Genomic DNA, 25,605 nt, shown 5'->3' with positions numbered 1-25,605 from the left:
GAAGGCATTAGAGAAGGATAAAAAAAATCAAGTGGCTTGAAAGTGGCTTGATGGAAAACAGAAGAGGGAGCTTTAAGAAGATAGGAGACAACTACACTAGATGATGCTGGAGAATAAAAACAATGGATGCAGCAAGAAATAAATTATACCGAAAATTGGAAATAATTTAAATTACCATCAACAGGAAACTATACAAATAAATTACGGTATTTCCCTACTTGGGACTTCTATACATCAAGGGAAATACATGAAAGCTCAACTTTTTCACTCTCCTCTTTCATCAAGAGGCTTTTTAGTTCCTCTTCACTTTCTGCCATAAGGGTGGTGTCATCTGCATATCTGAGGTGATTGATATTTCTCCCAGAAATCTTGATTCCAGCTTATGCTTCTTCCAGCCCAGCGTTTCTCATGATGTACTCTGCATATAAGTTAAATAAGCAGGGTGACAATATACAGCCTTGACGTACTCCTTTTCCTATTTGGAACCAGTCTGTTGTTCCATGTCCAGTTCTAACTGCTGCTTCCTGACCTGCATATAGATTTCTCAAGAGGCAGGTCCGGTGGTCTGGTATTCCCATCTCTTTCAGAATTTTCCACAGTTGATTGTGATCCACACAGTCAAAGGCTTTGGCATAGTCAACAAAGCAGAAATAGATGTTTTTCTGGAACTCTCTTGCTTTTTCCATGATCCAGCGGATGTTGGCAGTTTGATCTCTGGTTCCTCTGCCTTTTCTAAAACCTGCTTGAACATCTGGAAATTCATGGTTCACATAATGCTGAAGCCTGGATTGGAGAATTTTGAGCATTACTTTACTAGCGTGTGAGATGAGTGCAATTGTGCGGTAGTTTGAGCATTCTTTGGCATTGCCTTTCTTTGGGATTGGAATGAAAACTGACCCTTTTCCAGTCCCATGGCCACTGCTGAGTTTTCCAAATTTGCTGGCAAATTGAGTGCAACACTTTCACAGCATCATCTTCCAGGATTTGAAATAGCTCAACTGGAATTCCATCACCTCCACTAGCTTTGTTAGTAGTGATGCTTTCTAAGGCTTAGGGAGTTGGTGATGGACAGGGAGGCCTGGCGTGCTGCGATTCATGGGGTCGCAAAGAGTCGGACACAACTGACTGAACTGAACTGAACTGACACCTTCATATGTCAGCATGGATGAACCTAGGAAAGATAACACTAAACAAAGCAAGTAGCAAAAGAAAACATAGAATATTATATGCTGTTTAAGAATAGTTACAAATGTAGCATAAATATAAAGACATCCATTGCAGTGATGAATACCAAGTTCCAAAGAGTGGTTACCCAAGGTCAGCTGGGGAATGGTTGTGACTGGGAAAGTCTCCAACAGAAATGCTAATGTTTCATTTCGCAAGTTGGTTGAAAGATAGAGGTAGTGTTTGGCTATATTTTGATCATGTTGTAGGTAAAAGTCATTACCATCCACATCTAGGAAATTTTAGTGTAGCATGTGTGCCCATGGAGAAGGCAATGGCACCCACCTCCAGTACTCTTGCCAGGACAATCCCATGGATGGAGGAGCCTGGGAGGCTGCAGTCCATGGGGTCGTCGAGAGTCGGACACAACTGAGCGACTTCACTTTCAGTTTTCACTTTCATGCCTTGGAGAAGGAAATGGCAACCCACTCCAGTGTTCTTGCCTGGAGAATCCCAGGGACGGGGGAGCCTGGTAGGCTGCTGCCTATGGGGTCGCACAGAGTCGGACACGACTGAAGCGACTTAGCAGCCGCAGCAGCAGCAGTAGCAGCAGCAGCACGTGTGCCCATGCTAGTAGTAGGCAGAGGTATCCAGAATGCAGTGGGTAGAAAAGGAATGCTGTAAACATAATGGCAAGGCCTGATCAGAGGACTACCACTGTTCTAGAAACTGGATACAAATCCAACGTCTAAGCCCAATGTTAAAAGATAAGCTGAGGCATATTTACAATTTTAAAAGTTTACTTGAGTGAAAAGAGATTCAATTCAGGCAGCACCAAACTGGAATTGGTTAGATGTGCTCCACCCACAGAAGCTGCAGAGATTTTTATTTTAAAAGGGTAGAAGCAAAGTAATTATTGATCTGCAACAGTTCTATAGCCTAGTTGGTGATTTTGTGACTGGTTGTCTTTACCAGTTTTTGTAACTGAGACATTTATAGGCTTAGGTTTTGGTTTTTGTAGGTGGCCACATCAGTCTAAGTGCCACATCAGTCCACTGGAGCCACCTCAGTCTAATGGCCTCCTTGCATAGTTAATCTAACACCAACTGTCTGAATTCTTCCTCTTAAGTTACTTAACTTCCTGTACCTCAGTTTCTTTTGCAAAGTGGATAATCAGTATTAAATTCTCTGTGGAGTTGTTAGGAAAATTGGATGATTTCATACTAAAACAGTCCTTAAAACTATGTCTAGGAGACAGAACTATACCAACGAAAGTCCATCTAGTTAAAGCTATTTTATTTTTAAAATAAAAAACTTTTATTTTCCAGTAGTCATCTATGGATGTGAGAATTAGACAATAAAAAAGGCTGAGGACCAAAGAATTGATGCTTTTGAACTGTGGTGTCAGAGAAGACCCTTGAGAGTCCTTTGGACTGCAAGGAAGTCAAATCAGTCAATCCTAAAGGAAATCAGTCCTGAATATTCATTGGAAGGACCGATGCTGAAGCTGAAACTCCAATACTTTGGCCACCTGATGCGCAGAACTCATATTGAAAAAGATCCTGATGCTGGGAAAAAAATGAAGGCAGGAGAAGGGGACGACAGAGGATGAGATGGCTGGATGGCATCACCGACTGGATGGATATGAGTTTGAGTTGAGCAAGCTCAGGGAGTTGATGATGGACAGGGAAGCCCGGCATGCTGCAGTCCATGGGGTCGCAAAGAGTCGGACAAGGCTGAGCGACTGAACAGCTGAACTGAACTGAACTGAGGACACACAAAGTGCTAGGTACCAGACACAGTCATCATTATCAGTCCGAAACAAAATGATTACTAGTAATTACGATAATGTTCTTAATGCATGGAACACGAAGCCATTTGCCACCAACTGTGTCAAGCAGGCAGAAACTAGAGAAATAAGACTTCTCTGCAGAAATTAACACACACATGACGATTTAATGATCCACAGGTGTCTTTCATTCAGCCGTACATGCATCCTTACGGAGTATACTCCCTCTCTTGGGTGGTGCAAGCACAGACACTTACCGGGAGTTTAGACCATTGTAAAATGCGTTGATACAACCATATCTCACTTTCATTTGGATCAGTAAACGCTTTTTGTTATCCCCGAATGCCCTAAGCCACCTACCTTTTGCACCGCCCTCTTCTCGAAGCCCCCGCCCCGATCCTCCGGCACTGTCCCCACGGGAGGCGGGGCCTGCGTGCTGACGCACGGGGAGCGCGCTGACGTATTCGTGCACCCGCCTGCCCGCTTGAATCGCGATCGCGCGCCGCGGAGAGCGATGAGGCGGGCGCCAACGGCCGGTGCCGTGGGGCGGGAGGCAGCGCGGAAACACAGCATCTAGGGGGCTACCCAGCCGGGGCCTGGGGCGCTGAGTCTTCTGGCGGCTCCCCGGCTCCTGCTCACGCTGAGCGGCAGCAGCCGCCCGGCGGTGGGCGCCCAGGAGCCGGGTGGCGACCCGGGGCCCCGAGGCGGGGTGCGGGCATAGTGTCCGCAGCCTGCGTCCCCCGCAGCCGCGCTCGGGCCATGATCGACTCGGTGAAGCTGCGCCGCGATAGCGCGGCCGACTTCTTTTCGCATTATGAGTACCTGTGCGCGCTGCAGGACTCCGTGCCGCTGCCCGCAGTGCGCGCCTGTCTGCGGGAGGGCGTGTTGGACTTCAACGCCGACCGCCTCCGCGTGGCCGACTGGACGCCGCTTCTGAGCACCCTCAAGAATGATAAAGATCTGCCCTTGATTTGCATCAAGAGCTTCTTCCAGCCGTGGCTTGGCGAAACAGGTTTGTAGTTCCGGCTTTCAGGGGCCCCCATCCCCGCTGCGAGGCGGAGTTTTAGATGGTGCAACGCGTAGCCTGGGTACTGGAAGGGTGCCCAGTGCCCCTTGTGTGTACAGGAGATGGGGCATGAGGCCTAGGACTCCTGCTGGCTCTGCGACCCGGGTCGAGTGCCTTAAGGATCGCTGTGTTCATCTGTTAACGTGGGCTTCACGTGTCTGTGGTTGTTGCAGAATTCACTTCTGTTAATGCACAGTTTGGAGCGTTGTTAATTGTTCGACAGATGTTACCTGGTCTATTGAATAACTTTGCGTTGTACAGAACAAAGAGATTAGGAAACTGATATATCCCAGCTTCATTTCCTTTTGATTAAGACAGGACTCAGAAAAAAAAAAAAAAGTTGTATCACATAGTGGAAAGAGCACAAATGTGAAGGCAGCTTAGGGTTTGAATTCCAGAGTTTATACTGTTTTGACCTGGGCCGGTTACTTTTCAACTGCAATCTCCACACTTGTAAAATGACATTAAAAACCACTTTTTCCATGGGTTCTTAGATTTAGGCAGGTTATGTGTGTAAAGTACCCTTGCACATGAAAGAGTTCAGTCACCTCCTGCCCTGGATGATCTCCCCTTCTACCAGGCAGCAGGTAGATACAAGCACTGTAGTCAGTACTCTGAAAGAGTGAGTTCTTGAGTTACAGAACATAGGATTTTTTAAATTGAATTTTTTATTTTATATTGGCATATAATTGATTTACAGTGTTATTGTAGTTTCAAGTATACAGTAAAATGATCAGTTATACATGCATATATGTATATCTCCATTCTTTCTCAGACTCTTTTCCCATACTGGTTATCAAGTAGAGTTTTCTGTGCTATACAGTGGGTTCTTGTTGGTTATCTATTTTATATATAATAGTGTGTATAGGTTAATCTCAGGCTTCTCATTTATCCTTCCCCTCCACCTTTCCCTTATGCAAAGCACAGAATCTTGGAAGAAAAGGTTCAGAGCAGGCTTCTGGAGGCAGTACCATCCTTTCTAAGGATATGTAGAAGCTTCTGGGGTGGCAGGAGGGAGCAGTTTGTGTTAGAGGTTGAGAAATATAAGAAAAAAATGGCAAAACTAAGGTACCAGAGTGGAACTCAGGGTTTGGGAAAGAGATGAGAGTTGATACTGGAAATACTGTGGGGCCAGACAGAAAGGGGCTTTGTTTGTCCTGTCAGAAGGTTGGTTGTTTATCCTGAAGACTGTGGGAAACACTAAGAACAATGAGATGGACTTTTGATTTAGAAGTTCACTCTGACCTCCATGTGAAAGACAGTTAATTGGATGCAGATGAATTGAATCTAAGGGTCCAAATTAAGTTATAAATGGTTGGACTGGATTTTAGAGATCAATGATTCAGAATGGGTGGGACCTAGTGACCAGTTAGAAAAAGGAAGGCAGCAAGCTTGGGTGAAAAGCCACATCTTTCTGAGAGATACAGAGCACAGTAGGAAGGGAGTGGGGATGGGGAGAGGGTGTTACTTCATCTTCAGTGCTTTAGAGCCAACTGGTAAACAGGTCTGGGCCCAAGGTATAGATCTGGGTTTTGTGGAGGACAGGTGTTTGAAGGCATGAGGTTATGCGCAAAGAAGATCCAGTGAGTTGTAGTTCTGAGATGTTTTTTAAGTGGACACACCTGAGAATGTTTATGAATGAGAGAAAGTAGCCAGAAGAGGAGATGTGTGTAGATCTAGGAGAGGAAATGATTTTTTAAAAAAAACCTGAATGCTTGTCATGTACCTGGCCCTTTTCTAGGATCTAGGGTTCACACCATCTGTTAACTCTTCTCTAAGGACTGCTGCTAAGCTGCTAAGTAGCTTCAGTCGTGTCCAACTCTGTGCGACCCCAGAGATAGCAGCCCACCAGGCTCCCTCATCCCTGGGATTCTCCAGGCAAGAACACTGGAGTGGGTTGCCATTTCCTTCTCCAGTGCATGAAAGTGAAAAGTGAAAGTGAAGTTGCTCAGTCCTGTCTGACTTCTAGCGACCCCACGGACTGCAGCCTTCCAGGCTCCTCCGTCCATGGGATTTGCCAGACAAGAGTACTGGAGTGGGTTGCCATTGCCTTCTCCAAGGACAGCTCAGCTCATCCCCTGGTGAAAGGAAGTCAGATTATTCTCTGCATCCCATTCAGGTGTAGGAACTGTTCCTTACCTCTGAAGGCACTTACTTACAGCTGAAAGGGACCTTAAAGGCCACTGTACTTAATTTTCCCTAATATTTTGCATTGAGTATAAGAAAAATATATGGCAGAAAGCATTCTCTTCATAGTTCCTTCACTGAACTTTCTTTATGTCTTGCATCCAGTGGGTCTAGCTTGTAGATTTTGGCCTCTTCCTAAACTTGCTTCTTCATCCATATTATTACATTTTGCCTGGACTATTGCAGAAGCACTTAGGTGGTTTTGCTACCCTTGGGCTTAGTTCCTCTAAGGTGATTTTGCTACCCTTGGGCTTAGTTCCTCTAAGTCCATCTGCCTACTCAGCTTGAGTGATGTTCTAAAATAAAAAGATATGTTTAAAACAATGCTTGCAATAACTTTCCCACACAGGATTATTGCATGTTAGTTGCACAGCTTGTGTTTTGCACAGAAGGATGAAATCTGAACTGTGCTCTGCCAAGCCTCATGGGGCTCTATGGCCCTGAGGAAGGGTTCTTTTTCTAATCATTCCCTTTATCTAATTGGTCCTTCAGCAGCGGGGCTCCTTTTCCTAATCACTGGCGGCACCCTTATTGAGCCAGCGGTAGTCCCAGCCCTCATGACCTATGGGATAAAAGCCATACTCTCTCCCAGACTTGCTTCAGCTAACATCTCTATCATTTTAATTTTTTTAATATTCAAATGTTCAGAGCAGTTTTATTTTCAGTAGCCCCAAAGTGGAAACAACTTAAGTGTCCATCAGTAGGTTTATTGATAAATTGTAGCATGTCCTTACAACAAAATACCACCCAGCAATTAAAAGGAATGAGCTATGCACAACAGCCTGAATAATTGTTGTTGTTCACTTGCTCAGTCATGTCCTACTCTTTACGACCCCATGAACTGCAGCTTGCCAGGCTTCCCTGTCCTTGCTATCTCCTGAAGTTCGCCCAAACTCCTGTCCATTGAGTCAGTGATGCCATCCAACCGTCTCATCCTCTGTCGTCCCCTTCTCCTCCTGCCTTCAGTCTTTCCCAGCATCAGGGTCTTTTCCATGAGTTGGCTCTTCACATCAGATGGCCAAAGTATTGGAGTTTCAGCTTCAGCATGAGTCCTTCCAATTAATATTCAGGACTGATTTCCTTTAGGATTCACTGATTTGACCTCCTTGCAGTCCAAGGGACTCTCAAGAGTCTTCTCCAAGACCCCAGTTCAAAAGCATTAATTCTTTGGTATTCAGCCTTCTTTATGGTCCAACTCTCATATCCATACATGAATACTGGAAAAACCATGGCTTTGACTAGACAGCAGAGTAATAATGTCTCTTCTTTTTAATACACTATCTAGGTTTGTCATAGTTTTTCTTCCAAGGAGCAAGTATCTTTTAATTTCATGGCTATTGTCATCATCCTAAGTGATTTTGGAGCCCAAGAAATAAAGTCTGTCACTGTTTCCATTGTTTCCCTATTTATTTGCCATGAAGTGATGGGACCTGATGCCACTGAGTTTTAAGCCAGAATTGTCACTCTCCTCTTTCACCTTCATCAAGAGACTCTTTAGTTCCTCGTTGCTTTCTGCCATAGAGTGGTATCATCTGCATATCTGAGGTTATTGATATTTATCCTGGCAGTCTTGATTCCAGCTTGAGCTTCATCCATCCCAGCATTTAGGATGATGTAGTCTGTGTATAACTTAAATAAGCATGGTGACAACATACAACCTTGATGTATGCCTTTCCCAATTTTAAACCAGTTTATTGTTCCATGTCTAACTGTTGCTTCTTGACCTGCATACAGGTTTTCTGAGTGAAATAAGACAGACCAGAAAAAAAAAAAAAAGACTACATGCTGTATCAGTTCAGTTCAGTTGCTCAGTTGTGTCCGACTCTTTGTGACCCCGTGAATTGCAGCACGTGTCCATCACCAACTCCCGGAGTTCACCCAAACTCATGTCCATCAAGTCGGTGATGCCATCCAGCCATCTCATCCTCTGTCGTCCCCTTCTCCTGCCCTCAATCCCTCCCAGCATCAGAGTCTTTTCCAATGAGTCAGCTCTTCACATGAGGTGGCCAGAGTATTGGAGTTTCAGCTTTAGCATCATTCCCTCCAAAGAAATCCCAGGGCTGATCGCCTTCAGAATGGACTGGTTGGATCTCCTTGCAGTCCAAGGGACTCTCAAGAGTCTTCTCCAACACCACAGTTCAAAAGCATCAGTTCTTTGGCACTCAGCTTTCTTCACAGTCCAACTTTCACATCCATATATGACCACTGGAAAAACCATAGCCTTGACTAGGTGGACCTTTGTTGGCAAAGTAATGTCTCTGCTTTTGAATATGCTATCTAAGTTGGTCATAACTTTCCTTCCAAGGAGTAAGCGTCTTTAATTTCATGGCTGCAGTCACCATCTGCAGTGATTTTGGAGCCCCCAAAAAACAAAGTCTGACACTGTTTAAATGCAGTACTTAGATGCAATATCAAAAACAACAGAATGATCTCTGTTCATTTCCAAGGCAAATATTCAATATCATAGGAATCTGAGTCTATGCCCCAACCAGTAATGCTGAAGAAGCTGGAGTTGAACGGTTCTATGAAGACCTACAAGACCTTTTAGAACTAACACCGAAAAAGCATGTCCTTTTCATTATAGGGGACTGGAATGCAAAAGTAGGAAGTCAAGAAACACCTGGGGTACAGGCAAATTTGGCCTTGGAATACGGAATGAAGCAGGGCAAAGGCTAATAGAGTTTTGTCAAGAGAACACACTGGTCATAGCACACACCCTCTTCCAACAACACAAGAGAAGACTCTACACATGGACATCACCAGAACACTGAAATCAGATTGATTATATTCTTTGTAGCCAAATATGGAGAAGCTCTATACAGTCAGCAAAAACAAGGCCGGGAGCTGACTGTGGCTCAGATCATGAACTCCTTAGTGCCAAATTCAGAGTTAAATTGAAGAAAGTAGGGAAAAGCACTAGACCATTCAGGTATGACCTAAGTCAAATCCCTTATGATTATACAGTGGAAGTGACAAATAGATTTAAGGGACTAGATCTGATAGATAGAGTGCCTGATGAACTATGGGTGGAGGTTGGTGACATTGTACAGGAGAACAGGGATCAAGACCAACCCCATGGAAAAGAAATGCAAAAAAGCAAAACGGCTGTCTGGGGAGGCCTTACAAATAGCTGTGAAAAGAGAAGCGAAAAGCAAAGGAGAAAAGGAAAGATACAAGCATGTGAATGCAGAGTTCCAGAAAACAGCAAGGGGAGATAAGAAAGCCTTCTTCAGTGATCAATGCAAAGAAATAGAGAAAAACAACAGAATGGGAAAGACTAGAGATATATTCAAGAAAATTAGAGATACCAAGGGAACATTTCATGCAAAGATGGGCTCCATAAAGGACAGAAATGGTATGGACCTAACAGAAGCAGAAGATGTTAAGAGGTGGCAAGAAAACACAGAACATACTGTATAGTTTCATCTAAAATTCCAGAAAAGCAGCCCAGTGGTGGCCTGAGCCTGGAGTGGAGTGACAGCATTTCTATTTTAATGTTTCTTCTCCCACTTGTACCCCTGGACTTTCATCATCCCCACCTGCAGTATTTACAGTGCCCAGCAGGTGTCAGGTTTGAATGTCTTCACAAGGGTGCTCCCTCAGCAGTTAATCCACCTCCCTGTCCATCTCTAAGTAGTGTCATCTTAGTAGACTCAGCTTCAGGGTGATCATGAAGCCATTACTTAGATATAAGTTTTTGCTTCCTTAGGAACCTCTGTACACATAGATTATGTTTCCTTATCTCATGTGATTGAAGTTTTGAGTTTACATATGTCCACACTTAAAGAGGGTTTAAAGGGCAGGAGTCTTTTCTAATGCTTAGCCCAGAGTGGATGCTTTTTAATGATGATAAAATGTATGGTTGAAGTCACTCATTTTACAATAATTTTGCTTTAGCTTCTGACAGAAATAAAGTTTACAGAAGTCGTGTGCCTGCGATAAGAAATAAAGATGTGACCTTCCAGTTGTGTAAAGCTCTTAAATGCTGTTTAAGTGCATCAGGTGCGCTAAGGAACCTGGAGCTAAACGGGCTAGTTCTGAGAGAGAGAGACTTAACGATGTTGACAAAGGTAAGCCTTCCATGAGTCCTGCCAACATTTGATTGTTGCTTTGGGGGAAAACTAAACCAATAAAATTTTGAACTTTTTTTCCTCATTAAAGGGATTGAATAAATCGGCCACTCTGGTGCACCTGTCTCTTGCGAATTGTCCGATTGGAGATGGAGGTTTAGAAAGTGAGTGTCAGTCTTGAGTTTCTTCCCATCAGACTGGTCTTGTGATTCACTGCACACCATGTTGATTCCTGTCTACCTTTTCTTGGTGCTGTCCCCGCCTGGATTGTTTCCCGTACCTGCTCATACCGTGGTCCGTTCTCATTTGTACCATGGAAGTCTGTCATGCTGGATACTCTGAGCACTGATTTTACTTCAGTTTGCGTTAAGCCCCAAACCACACATTTTGTATTTTCTGTTTTTTGTGTGTGTTTATATTTTTGTGGTTTCTTTTTAAGAAATATTGTGGGAAGGGAAATAGCAAGATGTCAAGAGCAACAAAATATCTGTACCTTTAAATTGTTAGGACATCTATCTTCAGTAATAATTATAATGCACTGAGGAATGTGTTAAAGTAGGAGATATATTCAAAGTACTGTAAGAGCATTTAAAAGGTGAGCAAGCTCAGTAGTGTTGGCAGGGGTGTATCATGGAGGTAATCACAAAGAAGGTGACTGTTGGGGTCCTGAAGCATTCGTGGGTGTTCACTGTGCCCAGTACTGGCCTGGAGGGCTAAGGTGGGCTGCATTTCAATTTCAGGGAACAGAGTTTGAGATTGTCTGTCTTATATTACGGTATTATATTGCATAGTATCTAATAAGATTCTGAGTTCATAGCTGACATTTAAATTGTTGATTGAAAATTGGGATATATCATTGGAAATAGAAGTAAGAGGCTTATGCTTTTTAGGTTTTTCTCTTTTTCTCATGTGTGTTAAAAGGTATATAATACTTAACTGAGTGGTTAGGAATAAAGTTTGCAGTATTCAGTGTATTCAGTTTTAGTATTTAAGTAGAATTAAACTATTGCTGTAAACTGGAACACTGTAGCACTTCATCGCTGACTTATTGTAGAATACAGCTATTGGGGAAGATTGGCGACAGTGATTTTAAGAATCTCGCTGTAAACCTCCAGTTGACTCAAGAAAAGCAAATAAGTCAAGTCTGACCAATATATAGGCTCTTCATCTTATTGTGTGTGTGGTTTTCTTTTGTTTTTGTTTTTTTTTCTTTTAGTTGTTTGTCAAGGTATAAAGAACTCTGTCACTCTTAAGACAATAAACTTCACGGGGTGTAATCTGACATGGCAGGGAGCAGATCACATGGCCAAGATCTTAAAGGTGATTTTATGTTTAAACTTTCATGAAAACATATGTGATTGTAGCACATTAATTTCTTGGTACAAATGGCAGTGATTTTTGTCTTTTGATACATGTGAGTGCAGCTTTAGTTTTGTTGAAAGAATATGACCAGTTTTCAGTTTGAGATTCTTCATTTAGTAAAGATAGTCCACTTAATCTTAGAAATAAGATATTTAATATATACTACATAATAATATTTAAATACTTTTATGTCTTTTTAGTTATTGAAAACATTTACTGTAATACTGTGAAGAAACTGTCATTATAGTCTTCAAGACTTAAATAAATGAAGTACTTATTAGCTGCTATAGTCTATAAACTAATAAAAATTACTACTTCAGAGCTCTCTAAATGTAGTTTTAAAAATACTGCCTTAACAACTTTATAATGGTTAGGCCTAAAATTTTTGAATAATTTGACATGAAGCCTTTTTAATACTTTGATGGTACAGATCAAGGATAGGTAAACTATGGCTGGGGGGCCAAATCCAGCCCATCCCTTGATTTTGTAAAGAAAGCTTTTTGGAACATAGCCACACCCATTGTTTGCATGGTAACTAAGGCTGCTTTCACCTTACACCCATGGTGATAAGTAGTTGCCACAGAAACTGTATGGCCCACAAAGCTGAAAGTTTTTTAATTGAAATTATAAAAATTAAAAAATGCTTTGCACCTATACAGGGCAAATCCATTGATCCCGGGGATAGAAAATGGTGGTGAGCTTGTGTGCTGAAGCCAAATGTCCTAGGTTCAGATTTCATCTCTCCCAGTTTCATAGCTGATGACCATGGGCAAATTGCTTAACCTCTGTGCTTTGTTATGAAGTTTAAATGAACTCATTTGGATAAATAGTGCCTGGCACATAATAAGTACTGTGTAGTTATTGTTAATAGAAAAATGACACTAATGATTTTTCTTTTAGAGTATCAGAGGAACTTTGAGTCTTGTTCAAGAATGTAATAAGATTTTTTCCTTTAAAGTCAATGTTCCTTGTTAACAAAATGTATTTTATGAATATAAAGAACTGAATGTCTTTAAGATAATGCTAGTGGTTAAATGTCAAATTCTCGGCCCATCAAGGCACATCAAACTGACTTTGCATAGTCCAGGCCTTTAAAGTTGGTGTGTATACCTAAAGCAGTATGTAAGATCCATTTTGTAAATATAGTTTTTAAAGTAATACCTTAGAAGTTAGAAGAAGATATTAGACCCCGTTTACTTTTGTATCATTTAAAAAATCTGTGTCGTTTACAGTGTACACAAACTATATGTATAGAACTTCATGTATGTAACTTGTTAACAAATAAGATGCATGTTAAAATTTTTTCTTAGAGGGTGCCCAGTCAAATGTTTGGAGACTACTGGAGGACAGAATGATATAATTTAGAGCCTCAGCAATGACGCAATTTAGAACTAATTCCCTGGGTTGGCAGATAAGGGAAATAAAATTCATAGACTGTAAATGAATTGTCAAACTTTATATAGCTAATGAAAAACAGTCATCCAGTGGCTAGAGTCTGATCACTGACAGACTTGAGTCTGGGTCACTGGATCCCTAAAGCAGAATTGACTGTTTAATTTCTCCTGTCATATGTGCTTGGCACGTGCATGTGTATAAATCTCTGACATAATAAGCTATACTCAGTAGGCATACGCTGTTTCTTCATTCAAGTGACTTACTTTCATCCCATTCAATCTGTGAAGTATCAGACCATCAGAAGGCATGAAGAAACCTGGGCTGAGAGTCTTCGTTACAGGAGACCTGATCTTGACTGCATGGCTGGTTTGAGGCGCATCACTCTGAACTGCAACACGCTCATTGGTGACCTTGGTGCAAGTGGTTTTGCAGAATCTCTTAGTGAGGATTTATGGCTTAGAGGTAAATTCTAAAATTGAATATATTGAATTTTTCATACTAGATGTGCTTAGCTTTTGGCATGATACTGTTGCCATAGGATTTTTATTTTTTTAATTTCATTTTTTTTCAATAGCTTTTATTTTACTTTCTCTGAGTTGCACATATTCTTTATGGAAAATAGAGAGTAACAGGAGAGCAGTTACCTGTAATCTTAATGCCCAGACATAATCACCATTCATTTTGGTGTATATATGTTCAGTCTTTTTTTTTTCTTTCTATAAATGTATTTGTACACTTAGGTATTACAAAAATAGAATGTAGTATACTTGCTATTTCATATTCCTACTTTTTTCACTTAATGATGTACCATGTAGTATTCCATCATATTGATGTCCTGTAGTTTAATCAATTCTTTGCAATTAAATTTAGACAGTTTGCCTTTCCCTATCAGAAACAATGTGAACACGTTGTATATACATCTCTGTGTCCATCAGGATTACTTCTGTAGAATAAGTTACTAAAAGTGGAATGACTTAAGTGTGAGATATTTTTAAAACTTTGGGTACACATTGCCAAGCTGCCATTCAGAAATGTGGTGCCAATTTGTAGCCTAACCCTTACAAACACTGGCTTACAGCACTTTTAAAAACTGTAAAACTACAAAAATGAAGACCTCTCCCTTTTTTATGCGACTTTTTTCAGTTAATAAAGTATGAGCATCCTAACAAGTCAATAATTTACATCTATAGCATCATTTTTAGTGACTGTTCAGTGTTCGCTTATATAAATATGCCACAGTACACTTTGCTTATTCACTGTTGTATATAAGCTGTGTCCTGTTTTTCAGTTACAGTTTTCATACACATCCTGGCTTATATCTCTGATTATTTCTTTTGGTTAAATTCTTAGAGAGTTGATGAAGCAAAAGGGCATACTGATTTTGAAAGCTTTTATTACATGATGACTTAATCGGATAGGCAAATAATCACATTTTATTTTAGTTTGTATTCATTTGTTTTACTAGTGAGATTTAGGGACTGTTTGTATTAATTTGGCTAGTTGGTTAATTATACCCTGTGTCCATTTGTCTGTTTTAGGAGTTTGTGAGGATTGCATCATATCCTGTCAGATCCACATGTCTGACCTTGCTATTTCTGTGTGTCACGGGGTTTTGAAAGACTCCAGTTATCTTAATGTAATAGTATATATGCCATGGTCAGTTGCTCAGTCATGTCTGACTCTTTGTGACCCCACGGACTATAGTCCCTCAAGCTCCTCTGTCCGTGGGATTTTCCTGATAAGAATACTGAAGTGGGTTGAATTTCCTCCTCTAGGGGATCTTCCCAACCCAGGGACATACAGCTCTTTAGAAAAAGACTGATGATAGTTTCCTTTCATTTACTATTTTTTAATACCTATGCTGTTGTACTGATGATAACCTTTGGTTTAGATAAATAGGTTGTTCAGCCCCAGAACTATTAGAATTCATGATCATTTGTCCTAGATTTTGTCTGACCTTTTACAGAAAGTGTTGTTGACCAACATTCTTTCATGATAGGTATTTAGCATGTATTTTCTATTCACACATTCTTTGAATTTGTTATTATTTGTGTCCTCTTAGACTTCTTTGTCTTTTTTATTCTAAAGCACTTATTATACTTTTTCTACTTTGTTCTCCCCTTTTAACTAGTTTCAAGACTGATTTGGAACTCAAGATCATGATCAATAGAATGCAGTGCAGTTTCTGAGCTTCACCAGTTTTTGCTTGTGAGATTTACAGTGCCACTACTGCCCTTGCTGGGCTTCCCTGATAGCTCATTTGGTAAAGAATTCACCTGCAATGCAGGAGACCCTGGTTCAATTCCTGGGTCAGGAAGATCCGCTGGAGAAGGGATAGGCTACCCACTCAAGTATTCTTGGGCTTCTCTTGTGGCTCAGCTGGTAAAGAATCCGCCTGCACTGCAGGAGACCTGGGTTCAATCCCTGGGTTGGGAAGATCTCTTGGAGAAGGGAAAGGCTACCCACTCCAGGATGCTGGCCTGGAGAATTCCTTGGACTTATAGTCCATAGGGTCACAAAGAGTCGGACATGACTGAGCGACTTTCACTTCCACTACACTTGTTGATTATGAGCTGAGATTCATTTTGTTTTGTGCTCATAGGTTATATGCAATTTATTCTTCAGTTCTGTAATTATAAAATATGCTGGATGATTTATTGGTAACTAAATGCAGGGTAGTCATTGTACATCCAAGAAGAGGTTTTTAAATTGGATTTTGCATTAGGTATGTGTGCATATATTTTTATGTTTTTTTCAGTACCCAAAATTACAAACCTGCTATGACTACTTTTATGCAGGACTTTTCCACATGTGGGAAAATGAGAATTGTCTACATGTTAATCTGTATAGAGTTAGCAAGTGACCTTTTTGTCTTTCACCAAAAGCACTTGACCTGCAGCAGTGTGGCCTCACCAATGAAGGAGCAAATGCTTTACTAAAAGCCCTTGAAACCAATAGAACTCTGGTCGTTCTGGATATAAGAAAAAATCCACTTGTTGGTATGTGGTCACTTTTTTTTAATTGATTAAAAAAATAGCAAAACAAAAGCACTTTTTAATGTATTGACAATTTGAAAAACCTAATGTATTTAACTACACAGTTGACCCTTGGACAACTTGGGGTTACTGGTGCTGACCCCCACACAGTTGCAAATCTGGGTATAACTTTACAGTCAGTGGTTCTGCCTCTGTGGATTCAACCAACCTTGGATCGAATAGAACAGTAGTATATATTTATTGAAAGAAATCTGTGTAACTGGACCCACAAAGTTCAGACCTGTGTTGTTCAAGGTCAGCTTACTTTCCTAATGTTGCATTTCACTTATGTTTTTAGCAGATAATTTACTAATTAAAGTGAATTATACTTGTAAATCATTCTTGCCTCTACTCTGAAGATGAACCTAGATAATCTTGCTTCTGCCAAGCGCCTTATTTTCTTCTTGTGCAATTCTTGGAATGAGTGCTCTATTCCTTTGTCAGTTTAACAAGTAGAATTTTTTAATAACTTTTGTGTACCAGATATGGGTTTCGGCACTAAACCAGAGATAAAGCACTGAACCAGACAGACAAGGTCTTGCCCTCCTGGAGCTTACATTCTACTGAAGGAGTTCAGGTAGAAATGAGTAAACAGATGCGGAGTATAGTTTTAGTTCAGTTCAGTTCAGTCACTCAGTCGTGTCCGACTCTTTGTAACCCCATGAATCGCAGCACGCCAGGCCTCCCTGTCCATCACCAACCCCCAGAGCTCACTCAGACTCGTGTCCATCGAGTCAGTGGTGCCATCCAGCCATCTCATCCTCGGTCGTCCCCTTCTCCTCCTGCCCCAGATCCCTCCCAGAAGTAAAAAAATATCTTAATGTAAAGGGAGTGAGGAGGGCAGGCAGGCCTACATTGAATATGCTTTCTAGGGGACAACTTTACCAGAGAAGTAATGTTTGAGTGGAGACCTGAATGAAGAGAGGAGCAAGCCATGGAAGATCTGGGGGAAGCACATTCCAGGACAAGGGGACAATGAGGATGCAAGCATGTAGGTGGGTGGAATATTTAAGGAAAAGCAAGGAGGCCAACATAGCCAGAGCACTGAGTGAGGAAGAGTGTGGTATGCCATGAGGTCAAGGAGCTAGCCAGGGCCTGATCTTGTAAAGTCATGAAGGCCAGAGTAAAGACATCAGTTCAGTTCAGTTCAGTCGCTCAGTCGTGTCTGACTCTTTTTGACCCCATGAATCGCAGCACGCCAGGCCTCCCTGTCCATCACTATCTCCTGGAGTTCACTCAGACTCACGTCCATTGAGTCAATGATGCCATCTAGCCATCTCATCCTCTGTCGTCCCCTTCTCCTCCTGCCCCCAATCCCTCCCAGCATCAGAGTCTTTTCCAGTCAGTCAACTCTTCACATGAGGTGGCCAAAGTACTGGAGTTTCAGCTTCAGCATCATTTCTTCCAAAGAACACCCAGGGCTGATCTCCTTTAGAATGGACTGGTTGGATCTCCTTGCAGTCCAAGGGACTCTCAAGAGTCTTCTCCAACACCACAGTTCAAAAGCATCAATTCTTCGGCGCTCAGCCTTCTTCACAGTCCAACTCTCACATCCATACATGACTACTGCAAAAACCATAGCCTTGACTAGACAGACCTTTGTTGGCAAAGTAACGTCTCTGCTTTTGAATATGCCATCTAGGTTGGTCATAACTTTCCTTCCAAGGAGTAAGCGTCTTTTAATTTCATGGCTGCAGTCACCATCTGCAGTGATTTTGGAGCCCCCAAAGATAAAGTCTGACACTGTTTCCACTGTTTCCCCATCTATTTCCCATGAAGTGATGGGACCAGATGGATTATTCTAAAAGAGTAGAGGGTTTTGAATTGGAGAAAGTCATGATCTAAATAATGTCTCAATGAGATGACCCCGGCATAGCGAATAGACATGGGGGGCTGGGGCAAAGAAGAGAAACAGGGAGACCAGTTAGGAGACTGTCTCAGTGATCGAAATGAAAGATGTTTATGGCTTAGCTTAGCTTGGAAGTTTGGAGCAAGTGAAAAGCGATTGCATTCAGATTGTATTTTGAGGGTGTAGCTAACAAGACTTGCAGATGGATTAGATGTGGGGTTGAAGGAAGTATTAACAGAGAGTCAAGTCCTTGATGATTATGTGTGCAACTGAGTGGTACCACTTAGAAGGGGGCTGATGGGAGGAGCAGCTTTTGAGGGAATGTCGAGACTTTGGTTTGATATTTTAGATACCTTTGAGGTATCTGAGTGTTTGGACAGTTCTCAGACTCTGCTTTCTATCCAAAGGTACCCAGTGCCACTTTAGATGTGAAGTGTTTAAATTTGGCCTTTGCTGCTACCCAAATAGTAGCCACTGGGGTCAGTCTGCAAGATGGCATCTTAGGTTTTTGAGGAAGAAATTAGAATATACAAAGGGAGAAATAGGTATATATTATATAATGTAGATTTCATATTTAATTTTATGGGAAAAGCAGTAATTGGCTTTTGTTTTTAAATGGAAATAGCCACTCATTGGGAAATAAATACTCTCATTTCAATTTATTTTACTTTAGATCATTCTGTGATGAAAGCCATTATCAAAAAAGTTCTCCAGAATGGAAGAAGTGCCAAGTCAGAGGTATAACATGTTTTAGTCTTCTAGAAAGAATTTCACTTTAATGTCTTTCTTTCTTTAAAAAAAAAAAAATTATAAGGATACTTTCGGCCATCTTAAACTAAAGTTTTTAGTCAAATGGCTTTTCTGTTTTTGAAAATATTGTGTAATTCTTTAATTCAGGTTCCCAGAAATGCTGTCAGAAACCTTTTATTAACTTAAAATATTTTAATTTCCAATTAAGATCAAACCTTCATAAATTACCATAACTTAAATGGCATATTTTTTATTTCTTTCTCAGTACCAATGGATAACTTCTCCATCGGTGAAGGAACCAGTGAAGGAACCATCCAAAGCTGCTAGACAGAAAAAGAGAACCATAATTTTGGGAAGCAGTCGCAAAGGAAAAGCTACTATTAGAATTGGTAACTTTTTTTTTAATGCTACTGCTGCTAAGTCACTTCAGTCGTGTCCGACTCTGTGCGACCCCACAGACGGCAGTCCACCAGGCTCCCTGGTCCCTGGGATTCTCCAGGCAGGAACACTGGAGTGGGTTGCCATTTCCTTCTCCAATGCATGAAAGTGAAAAGTGAAAGTGAAGTCACTCGGTCGTGCCCGACTCTTACCGACTCCATGGACTGTAGCCCACGAGGCTCCTCCATCTATGGGATTTTCCAGGCAAGAGTACTGGAGCGGGGTGCCAGTGCCTTCTCCGTTTTTAATGCTACTAGAAATTATAGCCCTTATGTTTTCCAATGTGCTGAAATTTAAACAGCCAGTATTAACCACACAGATATTATTAATAGACTATAATTGCCTTGATACATATTATGAGAATTTATAGAATACAGAAATTATAAATGAATTTAAGGAGATGTTAATATTAACCAACTTCTGTATTTACATTTCATAAAAGGTTTGTTATTTTGACAAAATATTTCCTGGTTGATGATTACTTCTAATATTTTCATTGAAATTTATGAAAAATTGGAAATAACCTGAAATAAGCTATTATAAGCATCTTCAGAAATATAACTTCTTTTTTTCCTACTAAAAGATGTATGATTTTGATTTCCCATTAATCAGCTTGCTTAGAGAATAATGTATTAAATAGAAGTTATCCAGTGTTTATTAAAAATAGCTTATGATTTGTCTGCCAATTGTTACTTTAAGACAGTGATAGTTTAGTAATCAATCAAATGGTCTATAAAAAGAAATTAAGATTTTTATATCACACTAATCACATACTATTATTAAAAGTTTATATCATATATAAAGCATTCTTAAAATAGCTAATTTGACTTGCTATAATATTAGAAATAGAAATATAGGTAAATAACATGTATATGTAAAACATGTTAGAAATTCTGTAATATTAATATGTGGTGGTATAGAATAGGGCATCATGGAATGAGAATAAAACAAATTTTTTTAAATTTAGCATGATTAAACAAAGTGGAAATGTAACTGATGCTTGCAAGCTCACTGAGCTATTTTAAGAGTAATTTTATTTTATTTCTTGGGCTTTTTTTTTCTTTTGTATTTGCTTCAGTTATTTGGAGACATAGAGGTAAGCCAAATCAATGTCTGGCTATCTAGGTAGATCCAGGTGAGTATAGGAGTTAAATAGCTGTGTGAAGTGTGTCACATCTACAGTGTAATTACGTGTGCCTTAAGAAGATGGGAACTTTTATCGGAAATGTTTGTATCTCCTAATGAGACAAATGTGATTTTTAAAATTTTAATTACAAATATATTTGCATTACTTTCTGCAAGTAAAGGTATACGCATACAAACCACATGCATATAGACTTTTTTCCTTGAATAATTAAGTTAAAAAACAAAATAGCACAAAATGAACTGAGCACCTCTGTATTTTGAGGCATGTAAATTTAACACAGGATCATGTGGTGGTTATCAGTAAGCTACACTATATGAAAATTTGTCCTGTATCACCACATACCCTCTAGTTTAGATGCCATCCTAATGCTGCTAAAGTACAGTAGGTTTGAAGAATAAATACAATCATTTTAACTATGATGTTTGTTTTCAGTAATGTTCAAATTAAACATTTAAATGTGAACTTTTTTGTTCTAAAGAAAGTATTAGCTTGTAAGTCTCCTTTTTGCTACTAAATATTTCTTATAAAAATACTTGACTCTTTAGTACTGAAGTGTAGGGTAGGTCTCCGCATTTCACTCTTTGATCCAGTGGGTTTCACTTTTTGTGTGTGTTTTTTTGTGTGTTTTCTATATGAAATCAAATGAACAGTGAAGGTCAACAGACTTATAGGAGGGTAACATTGACTCATCTACCACCTGGCAACTTGTATACAGTGATAACTTTTATTTGTTTTTACATAGAAAAGTTAATCATAAAATGAAATTTTGGTCTAATCGCAAAGATTCTATTTGGCAGAAGTCATGGGTGTATTTATGTTTCTCTATTCTTGGGATTCAGAAATGCCAAAGGTGTTCTAAGATTCAGATTGAGTGTCTCTGCATAATACATAAAATGTATCATTCTTTGCGATTTTTAAAAAATTTATTTTTGCATGTTCTGCATACCTCAGTACTTTTGTTTTGGTTAAAATAACTTGTTACTGTAGTGGACTTACATTTTTAAAAAGTGCTGGCCTATGTAAAACATTTTTACAAAACGATCCTGTTTTTAATGGCCTTGACATCATTGTAAAGTGCCTGGTTTATTCCTTTCAGTGTGTACGCGTGTGATAGTTGCTCTGTAGGCTTTTAGTGCATTTGATTCCTTCTTTTCATGATTTCTCAAACATAGGACTGGCCACAAAGAAACCTGTAAGTAATGGAAACAAACACTCCACTGGTAAAGATTCTTATGCTCCTGAACCTCTGCCGCCTGGTGTGTCTGGTTTCCTGCCATGGCGTACTGCAGAACGTGCAAAAAGGAACAGGTAGAGCATTTTCATTCCCTGTCTTTTAGTCATTTAGAATTCTTTATTTTGGAGCTTCTATTATGTGGGAGGTCTCTGGTGGTTTCAATAGAGAAAGAAAGATAACTCGCACATGGATTCTGCCTAATGAGTCCTCTAAGAAAGAAAAACAAAAAATAATTGGGAGTTTGAAGTTTTTCTCAAGTGTCACAACAGAGGTAACCCCATGGGAGTCCTGAGGAGACTAAAATTCTCTCCAGTTGTGCAGATGAGAAAAGTTTCAGTAAAGGCAAATGTAGTTGAGTCAAGCCCCACAGTATAGAAGTAGACATTTGGATCTGTAGGAATGGGAAAAAAGACATTCTAGGCATGGGAATAGTTTAATGCAGAATGGATGAGAAATATGGATTAAAACTAACCTAAATCAACGAGCTTAATTCAGTAAATCAGATTTAGTTTGTCAAACTAGACTTAACTAGCTTTAGCTGATTACTTATCCAGGGGATAAGTTCATAGTAATTTTGTCATAGAGCTGTGAGTAAAATTTTTCAACTATAGCTCTAGGCTTGCTAGATGAAATAAATTGCTCTAGGTTATTTTCAAGTGACTTATTTGGTAATATTCATGAAATTAGAATGACGCTAGTGGTAAAGAATCCACCTGGCAACGCAGGAGATGCAGGAAACGTGGGTTTGGCCCCTGAGTTGAGTAGATCCCGATATCCCCTGGAGGAGGAAATGGCAACCCATTCCAGTATTCATGCCTGGAAAATCCCATGGACAGAGGAGCTTGGTGGGCTAGAGGCCGTAGGATTACAGTGAGTCAGACAGAACTGAGCATCTGAGCATATTGATGAAATTCGGTGTTAACAATTGCTTAAGAAAACATAGAGAATTGATTTTAAATAGTACTTGAAGTAATTATTTACTGTGTAAAATACCTGTTCAGTTGCTCACATTTAGTTGGTATTTATAATCCCCATTGGACAACTGACTACTTTTGCAAATGGTAATATAGATTCTTAAAGCATAAACTATAGTATTGAATTCCCAGTCTTTGCACTCTAGTTTAAGAGCTTTGTGTTTTCATATTTTCTTCTTAAGACACTTATTAATCTCAGGCCCATCCTCATCATAAGGAGTTGTAAATTAGAGAATGATTCATACCATCAGTTAAGAAGGTAGACTGAAATCTCAACCACCCTGAACATAGGAACCAAAGGTGCCTCTCGGCAGTTCAGAGAGTTGTCACAAAGTGGGTCTGCTAAATTGTGTTCACTTTTTTTATATAGCAGAGGCCTTCCAGGTCCTTGTTTTGAGCTGACTTATTTTTATATACAGTTCTATGTGGATATTGTTCATGATACTAAAAACTTATATTAAATGCAATTAACTGGTGATATGTGAACATCAAGATATAACTTCGTTTTGTTAATATCTTTTTAGGGGTTTTCCATTAATCAAAGCTCGTGATGTGTGTAATCAGTTGCAGGTATGTGGTTATTATATTTATTGTATACAGGGGGTTGAATTGGAAAGGGTGGGAGATCATACTCTTTGCTTTTTAAACTGAACAGAGCCTTACAAAAAACAGTTCCTTCTCTGAAATAAACCCATTTAAAACCTGTCTTGTCATTCTCCCATTGCCTCTGTGTAGTTATATGGATATGGCACACTGGGAGCCTTGTGGTTATGTCTGTAAGCAAGGAAATGGGTTCTCCAGTCCCCAAGTCAGGGATTACCCAGTAGAACGAACTTGATTGCCATTTCTAACCCCTTATGTGGAGCCGTCATACCCAAGAGTGTTCATGTGTTTTCAGAAAATGTTGTTTCAGGGTTGTCTGTACAAGTTCCTGATTTTCAAGCCAATATGAAGCAACATATCCCAACCTCTGCTCTCTGAGCGATCCTTCTTCCTCACCAAGGCTGCACACTTGCCATCTTTTACAGCCTCATGGCCTTGGAGCAAGCTAATCCTGCCAGTGGTCTTAGGAGACTGTAGTTGCTCTGCTGAAATTAAAAGAAGAGCACCTTGGGTGTCAGTCCTGCCCCTGGATGTCTGATAGAGGGGTGCATGCCTCATTCTACCATTGGGAGTTCCTCTCCTGCAGGGCTTGTCAGAATGATATCCTAGTGAGTTGTCTTCTGCACAGTTATATAAAACTAACACACATCTGATTGACCTATAGACTTTTATGGGGTTGTGACCAGGTCAGTTTTTAAATGGAAATATCTTATTGAACAACATTCCAGTGGCAGTGAAGCTCAATAGGAGAATTGAATTATAATTACACTAATTTTGGCTTAAGGATGATGAGAAAATGAAAGTTTTGATAGGTCAGTTTTAATTGTGTATGTATATGTGACTGCTGCTGCTACTGCTGCTGCTGCTGCTGCTGCTGCTAAATTGCGTCAGTCGTGTCCGACTCTGTGCAACCCCATAGATGGCAGCCCACCACGCTTCTCCATCCCTGGGATTCTCCAGGCAAGAACACTGGAGTGGGTTGCCGTTTCCTTCTCCAATGCATGAAAGTGAAAAGTGAAAGTGAAGTCGCTCAGTCGTATCCAACTCTTAGCGACCCCATGGACTGTAGCCTACCAGGCTCCTCCGTCCATGGGATTCTCCAGGCAAAAGTACTGGAGTGACTGATTGTAAAAATTCTGTTTATTATTCAGTTTAGATATGTTGACTTTCTAATTATTCTTCTGATTCTTTACCAGTCCCCTTACTGATGAATTGTCCTCCTAAAAACTACCTTTTCTTCTAGACTATTTGTGTCTGATGGTGAAGAATAAATTTCTAGTTTGCAGTATAAAGGTGATCTGAGAAAAAATGTTTACCCTGGCTCCTTACTTGTCTTCTATGAAAGAAACTTAATAAAATAATACGGACAATTCCAAATACTAATCCTAACCATGTACACCAGAGGTCTGTACAGTAACATAGCAAAAATAAGTTACTGTAATTTTACTTTGTTATTGCTTGTTTTTGGAGAAGGCAATAGCACTCCACTCCAGTACTCTTGCCTGGAAAATCCCATGGACAGAGGAGCCTGGTAGGCTGTAGTCCATGTTAAGGGTCGGACACGACTGAGCAACTTCCCTTTCACTTTTCACTTTCATGCATTGGAGAAGGAAATGGCAACCCACTCCAGTGTTCTTGCCTGGAGAATCCCAGGGATGGAGGAGCCTGGTGGGCTGCCGTCTATGGGGTCGCACAGAGTCGGACACGACTGAACTGACTTAGCAGCATTGCTTGTTTTAGACTAAGGAGCAATGGGAGACATTTACAGATAATAACTTGATACCTCAGATCGCTTGTGTTAAATGTCCTTTAATATTTGGATATTTGGTATCTTGTTCATGTTGTCTTCTATATAATTTTGTTTTCTTTTTTTAAAGCAATCAGATTTTCCTGTGACTGTGACCATAGAGAGTCCTTCCTCATCAGAAATCGAAGAGGTCGATGATTCCTCAGAAAGTGTTCAGGAAGAGCCGGAGAAAATCAGTTTGAAACAGGAAGCATTGCAGGTATAAAGTTATCACTTTAAAAATACAGAGAAGATTATTTTTCAAACAGATTAGTTGCGTCTGACTGCAATACTTGACAACTTGTGTGGGAGCTTTCTGTTTTCCCCTCCTGTCTGCCTTGTATCCCCTGAACTTAGCTTAGACCAAGGTGAATGGTGGACTAGTTACATACTTGCTTTTCTTTAGAACCTTAATATTCGATATAGGGAGAATCTTTAAGATAAACTTGAAGGAATTGAGTTCTAAATGAATGTAGTCAGCTGATTCAGTGCCCTTGTTTTACAGATGAGAAAATTGACAGTTCTTTTTATAGGAGGGGTGTATGACCTCATTTTTAATGAAAAGTTGAAAAAATGTTTCAGTATTGATATTCTTCTTTCCTAAAAATAGCAAGAAGCTCCATTATATTGCCTAATAAACCTGACATCTAATGTCATTCCATATTGCTGTTTGTATGGACAGAAAAGAAAAATTGATCTTCATAAGGAATTTTTACTTTTCAAAATAATATATTAATTTTATTTCAACTTAAATGC

The 25,605-nt window shown here is 40.1% G+C and overlaps 1 protein-coding gene across 5 annotated transcripts in view; it reads left to right on the top strand.

Annotated features, from left to right (window-relative positions):
- Positions 1-3,439: 3,439 nt before the first annotated feature.
- CEP78 (centrosomal protein 78) overlaps positions 3,440-25,605 on the top strand; it is a 37,690-nt gene continuing 15,524 nt past the window's right edge. For 3 of the 5 annotated variants that reach the window (XM_012122292.4, XM_012122269.4, XM_012122261.4), the window contains exons 1-11: positions 3,440-3,965; positions 10,104-10,276; positions 10,368-10,440; positions 11,493-11,596; positions 13,321-13,495; positions 15,919-16,032; positions 18,591-18,655; positions 18,933-19,056; positions 21,425-21,560; positions 22,985-23,030; positions 24,941-25,069. In XM_012122292.4, the coding sequence (XP_011977682.3) occupies positions 3,713-3,965; positions 10,104-10,276; positions 10,368-10,440; positions 11,493-11,596; positions 13,321-13,495; positions 15,919-16,032; positions 18,591-18,655; positions 18,933-19,056; positions 21,425-21,560; positions 22,985-23,030; positions 24,941-25,069 (1,392 nt within the window). In that variant the 5' untranslated portion in view covers positions 3,440-3,712. The remainder of the gene's footprint in view (positions 3,966-10,103; positions 10,277-10,367; positions 10,441-11,492; positions 11,597-13,320; positions 13,496-15,918; positions 16,033-18,590; positions 18,656-18,932; positions 19,057-21,424; positions 21,561-22,984; positions 23,031-24,940; positions 25,070-25,605) is intronic. The other 2 variants (XM_060410905.1, XM_042243322.1) reach the window with 1 other exon arrangement.

This window comes from Ovis aries, chromosome 2, assembly GCF_016772045.2.
Source record: "Ovis aries strain OAR_USU_Benz2616 breed Rambouillet chromosome 2, ARS-UI_Ramb_v3.0, whole genome shotgun sequence".
NCBI classification, from domain to species: domain Eukaryota; kingdom Metazoa; phylum Chordata; class Mammalia; order Artiodactyla; family Bovidae; genus Ovis; species Ovis aries.
This window is presented reverse-complemented; position numbering and strand designations above follow the sequence as displayed.